The following is a 6,042-nucleotide window of genomic DNA, read 5'->3' as shown; positions in this document are numbered from 1 at the left end:
TGTTTCAACAAGCTTAAAAGAATCTTGGAATGGATAGTTGAGTTGTTTGTTTTCTTCTTTTTTTAACTATTTAGTTTTTAATTTTAAAATATTAACACTCCACAATTTGTTAATTGTTTTAATTAAAGTTGTGAGTCAAATTATAATTATATAAAAGAACACTCATTTTTAAATAGAGTAAAATAAACTAAATATTTACAAAATAAAATAATATTTTGAATTCGGATAAATTTTTATTACTTTTCATCAATATCAAAGTTGGTCGATCTACCTTTCATTTTCTAAGTTTAATGAAAGCAAAAAAGAAGAACACAGCAGCTCCCGTCTAGGTCTCTCCCTCGCGCGTCGTCAATCACACTTCTGCGCAGCAGATCGCGTCTGCCCAGTCGTCCTCCACCCGTTGCCGCCGGCAAGTTTCTGTATTTTCTTCTCCCTTTATTTCCTTGACCCTCACGGTTTTCTTCTACTACACACCACTGCTGTCGTCCTCAGCTGTTGCCTCTCTCGCCGCCGTCGCTGAATTCGTGGTTGAGGGTAATGTTTATTTTTATATCGTGGGTTTTCTTAAAATTTCTTAAATTCCCATTTAGTTTTGGTCTAAGTTTTAATATAGCCATAATTGTTTTGGATAATTAGGTTGATTTGAAGATTTTCGAGGTGTTGTCCAAGGTGATTAAGGTTGTTTTAGCAACTTTTTGGTAAGTATTAAGCCTCAAAATTCTTCTTAGATGTTTGGATTCACTTATGTTTCTGTCTATCTTCTTTTTTGAGGATGCGAGGGTCTCTTAAATCTCAATTTAAAGAAGGCTTCTACACTTTTTGACTGTAATCTTTACTCGTATTGCCAATTGAACTAAATATGACACCAAATTTGGAGTTGTTTTTGTACTAAAGTTCCTATAATTGGTTGAGTATTGCTCAACTTGAACTTTAAATAAGGCTTTTACTAGTTTTTACACTCGTATTGCCCGAATGTCAGTTAAATAGATTGGAGATGTTTTTGTACTTTATTTAAGCCTGTGAGATGATATTTAAGCCTGTTAAATAGATTCATACTTGTGTTGCTGAAACTTTGAAAGGGAGTGGACAAAATGGACATTTATAAGAGTTTGATGGGTCTTCTTAACTTTACAAGTGTTCATTCAAAACTAGATTTTGAGTTTAAGTCTTTTGAATTATAATCACGATGAGATACTACTACCTTCAAGTGATGAAAGAAATCAGGGAGACATTAATGAAGAATATGGAGGTTCAGTGTGTGAAATGGACATGGATGGAAAATATCATCGGGTTCTGTTTGTGAAATGGAGATGATTATTTTAGTTTGAATTGTGAGTCAAGTTTTAGCAGCAACATTGTTGAAACTAGGAATGGAAAGTCGATGTTGCTTTGCTAAAGGACACACGTGACATGTATCATGACTATGAACAGAATGAGAGAAAGACAAAATACTTGATAGATCCTTCATACTTGTCCCAGACGCTGATGCCAAACAGAATTGGACTTGACATAGCAGAGCATGTCTTTCAATACATTTTGTAGAACCTTCATCCTTGTTCATGTGTGAAAGCATGGAATGGAAAGGAAATAAAGGTCGTTGACAAGTTCAAACTTCCTCATTGTTCTCAATTTTAACGTGTTCTGAATGAGGCAATGATCATTAGAGAAAATAATGGGATAATGTGGAAGGGTTCCTTAAGCAACGCACCAACGTATAACATATTATAGGCAAATTCTGTAGTGAAAAGTATATCACGCAAGCAAACATCTGTCTGGAAGATGATATCACCCATGAATTCAACTATAAACCAAGTCTGAATAGGGAGAACGAACTAATTTATTTTAAGTAGGTCTAACGTCTAAGGTTAACAAATAAGGAATGATTGTAGCTTACATGGTTGGACGCCCCGGAGTCGAGAACCCATACAACATAATGATTATGCTTAGACATAAGAGTAGAGAGACATGTACCTGCTACATGAGTGGTTTTGTTCTTGATGTTACTTGCAGATGAGATTGTAACATATTGAGAAGTTGTTAGTACTGATAACCATTGAGGGTCACCGAAAAAGTTGATCCATTGGTCTTTGGACCATCATGATTCTTATCGAATCTAGTTTAGAAAGATGTTGTAGAGACGATTGATTTCTGATGAACAAATGAATTGTTGTTGAATTAGTATCATGGTGGATAACCATGGAGTTTTGTAACATTTACCAACAATATGATCCTTAATACCACAATTAAATGTTGTCCATTTTTCTTCTTGTAGTTATCACAGTTGCCATGTTTTGTTGTAATATCAGAAGTTGCGATTAAAGTAACCACCTCAAATGACGAAGAGGAATATCCAATAGAAGGTTGTCTCTTCTCTTGAATTATCAACAAGAATACCTTGTTGATAGCTAGCAAAGGATTGGTCAAGAGAATTTGAGCACAAATTGAGCATGTGATTCATCCAGTCCCATTATAAAAATCATAACGAATTTAGCATCGAGAAACTCCAATAATTTCTTTAATCTTCCACATGTGCATTCATCAAGAGGAGGGTATTCCATGAGATTTTGCCAAATGGTGGTAGTTTTAGCATAGTAAGCTTCAACAGGAAGTACTTTGGAAAGTCATAACCAGAACATTGGTGCAATTGATATACATGAGGACCATTGGACCGATGATATGGCTCCTTCAAACTTGCATCCATCTCTTTCAAAATTGAATTAATAATTGATGATGTGATGATAATGTTATTGCACAGCCTGTCAGACAAGATTTCCTTTGATAGTCTGTTTCGAAATAGCTCCAGTGATAAAACCTAATTAGTTCTTACCAGAAAGAGCCAGACATTGCCTTACTCCATGGAAACGCTTTGATATCATGATGCCTGTTGAATAAAATAGAAAATTAATTAACTGAGTAACCAAATACTGACAAAAATATATTAGCTGAACAATCAATTTGCAATCCCTTAATAATTCGGCTTTTTCTTTTCTGCTTCTTTTTTTGTTGCACCACCGCTCATCTCTTTCTCTCGGCTTCTTTTCCCCTTTTGCAAGGGCATTCTAGGGTTCACGATCTCTGCAGACAAAATGTCCTCGATTGGAACATCCAAGGGAATTCTGGAGATCGCCAAGTTTGGGATTTATGTTACTATACCTATCGTTCTAATGTACACCTTTGCCAACAATAGCAAAAACCTGCAGAGATTCATGGGCAAAGTAACTTTCTATCTCCCATTCTTCATACAATTATGTTTGTGGGTTTACTCTTTGTTTTATATGGATAGATTATTGACTATTATTTTCTTCTTATTTTTGGGTGGAGGTATCTTGTAATTAAGGGCATCTTTGGCTGTTCAATTCCCTTTCTTTTAGAATTTATAGGTAGCTGTGGGACTTTGCATATGGTTCAGGGTATAGGTATTAGTTGATGGCTAAATTCATCATATTTGCATAAATGACACAATCCACGCAGACCATGTTACAATATTTTCAGGATATTATTAGCTCTAATTTTATTTATTTAATGCTTGTATCTCTTATGGAATAATGCACCTGACTTGAGGGTTCGATGCAGTACTGAACCATAGAAGTTAATCGAAATGCACATTGTTCGTGAAGTCGAGATTTATTTGAATTGATCTTCCTTTATCGGGATTCGTCGATGTTCCTTTATCAAGATTTATTTTAATTATCTATGTTTTCTTATTAATTACATTCTCTTCTGACAGTCTTACATAGTGTATCCTCCCGAGGGACCAAGGCCTCCGTCTCCAGAAGAAGTAAGAGAGATGGCACGCGAATTGGCTCGAAAGAACAACATTCATCGATGATATGTGGTCTTATGTCTACTGCAATTCAGGTCGTATTTCTGGGGTTGTCGAGCTATTTGGATTGCATGTGTTAGGTTTATATAAGTGATTGATGACTATCATCAACACAGGTGGGATAAAGTAAATAAAGGTCAAGCTCAACTTCCTACCTATACGGTTGTGCTTTAGTAGGGAAACAGGAAACCATTTAACCATAAGAGCTATTGCTCAACTGGGTGTTATGGTTATGTGATAGATAATGAGATAAATATTTCTGTTTCTATCATTACGATGTCATTGAATTACCAGTGGTGCAGCATCCTAATTTGTTTTGTTTCGGGTTGTAATTGTTGTAAATAGTCTTTACTACAGCAATTGCAAGACCGAATGACGAAGACAGCTTCCTACTCCATGAGCTTTCTATGATGAAAGTGTTTGTGTGTTTGCCAACCCTTTATTTCGTCAATTGAAAAAGGGGTAAATTAATTTTGGACTAGTTTCAAGCGTAGCAAAAAGAACAAAATCCTTCGTCAGGGTAAATTTGTAGTCGCTCAAAAGCACAATCCTCATGATCTAGAACACCCATTTGACCCACCCTATCTTGCCAAGTGCTTGTTGATTGAGATTTTGAGTACTTCAACATTGGGAACCCTTTTCTGAAGCAGATCTTGTAGTGATAGTTCCACAAGCTCCACATGATAATTATCACGAAACTCTCTACAAATCCCATTAATCCAAGTGAGACATCTAAGCGCCTACCAACCACCAAACAACCCAACACAAAATCGTAGGAAAAAGTCTCAAATAACCGAAGAAAATGTACATTTCCACTTGTTCTGAATGGTAGACTTTTAATGAAATTTGTAAAAAGAATAAATCGAGTTAGCAATAGCTTCTTTGGAATGTAAATTACGAATGTTGGAAATAAGATCATTAAGGGTGCGCTTAGAAGAGGGAAAGAGTTATGGGGATCGAAAGTAAGGGGATGAGAATTGTGATAATATGTATTTGGGAAGGATTGTAAATGGCAGTGTTATGCTAGTATGTGTTTGGAAGAAGATTATAATAAGTAATGTTATGATAATATTTGTTTGGGGAATGATTATGAAAATTATTTTTTATTATTATTTTCTAAATTCATATTCTAAACCTAATACATAAATATTTGTATATTTAATTTACCAAATTGTCATATTTTCATAAAAGTTCTATTAGTTTTCTTAAATATGATGTCCATTTTCAACGTTTTTTTATATGTTTCGTGTCAATAAATTATTATTTTTTAAATTTGTATTCCAACTCCAATACACAAATTATATATAATTTACCAAATCGTCATAATTTTCGTAAAACAATTTCCAATAATTTCTTCAAATATGATGTCCAATTTCAACATTTTTTAACGTTGGGTTTGTACGTGTGAATAAATTATGCTTTTATTTTTTAATTGATATTTTAAATACAATATACAAATTACGTATATTTAATTGATTTAAACCAACGACGGATAATATAATTTCATTCAAATTAAATGATATAAAAGAGCAAAATAGTTTTTTAGGGAGTTATAAAATGAGTCAATTACGTGGAACACAAACACAATGCAGAGCAAAAGTTATTCTTTTTTTAAAATTTATGTTCTAACTCATATTTCATATATTTAATTTTACTAAATCGTCTTAGTTTTCGTAAAACAATTTGTAGTTAAAATAGTTTTTTTTGAATACAACATCCATTTTTAACCATTTTTACGTAATCGTTACGTGCGATTAAATCATTAATATTTTTAAAATTCATATTTTAAATTCAATACACAAATTTCGTATGTTTAATTTACCAAATCGTCCTAGTTTCCGTAATGCAGGAACAGAAAAAGATAAATGGGTTAAGAGGTGTAATCATAAAATAAATTACCTAATTCAAGAGTAAAAGAAGAAATGAAAATTTTAAATTCATGTAATTTTACCAAATTCGTAACTTAAAACAAGCTATATTTTTAAAATAAAAAAATTAAAATTAACAAAAATTATAAGTATACAAATTATAAATAAAGAAAAAATTGATTAAATAGTATTTAAACTTAAATGAATTAAGGATTGAAAAAGGATCCTGGAAGGATCAATGGATTGAGGAAGTGTTATGATGACTCTTTCCCCAAACACACCCTAAAGATTCTCTAACAAGAGTTCTAACTTTTGATTTCATTTTGGCCCATGTAAGTTCTTTTTAAGATT

The 6,042-nt window shown here is 33.0% G+C and overlaps 1 protein-coding gene across 4 annotated transcripts; it reads left to right on the top strand.

The window, feature by feature from the left end:
• The first annotated feature begins 267 nt into the window (after window positions 1-267).
• Window positions 268-4,113, top strand: LOC103491216 (uncharacterized). 4 transcript variants are annotated; one of them, XM_051085260.1, is made up of 5 exons: window positions 268-534; window positions 637-698; window positions 2,273-2,360; window positions 3,064-3,215; window positions 3,728-4,113. In XM_051085260.1, the coding sequence occupies exons 4-5, from the start codon at window positions 3,087-3,089 to the stop codon at window positions 3,827-3,829; spliced, it is 231 nt and encodes a 76-aa protein (XP_050941217.1). In that variant the 5' UTR covers window positions 268-534; window positions 637-698; window positions 2,273-2,360; window positions 3,064-3,086; the 3' UTR covers window positions 3,830-4,113. The 4 variants fall into 4 exon arrangements, with proteins under 4 accessions (XP_050941217.1, XP_050941216.1, XP_050941219.1 ...); XM_051085259.1 differs by having other exon boundaries at window positions 3,054-3,215; XM_051085262.1 differs by lacking the exon at window positions 2,273-2,360.
• Window positions 4,114-6,042: the final 1,929 nt, after the last annotated feature.

Source organism: Cucumis melo, chromosome 5 (assembly GCF_025177605.1).
Source record: "Cucumis melo cultivar AY chromosome 5, USDA_Cmelo_AY_1.0, whole genome shotgun sequence".
NCBI classification, from domain to species: domain Eukaryota; kingdom Viridiplantae; phylum Streptophyta; class Magnoliopsida; order Cucurbitales; family Cucurbitaceae; genus Cucumis; species Cucumis melo.
Note: the sequence above shows the minus strand (reverse complement) of the source record. Positions and strands in the feature narration are given on the sequence as shown.

What these genes read in the sequence shown, in the direction of transcription:
- LOC103491216 (XM_051085262.1), top strand. Translation starts at nt 3,087, where the DNA reads ATGTCCTCGATTGGAACATCCAAGGGAATTCTGGAGATCGCCAAGTTT. An exon ending in TGCAGAGATTCATGGGCAAA is followed by an intron (nt 3,216 to 3,727) that starts GTAACTTTCTAT and finishes CTCTTCTGACAG; the next exon opens with TCTTACATAGTGTATCCTCC.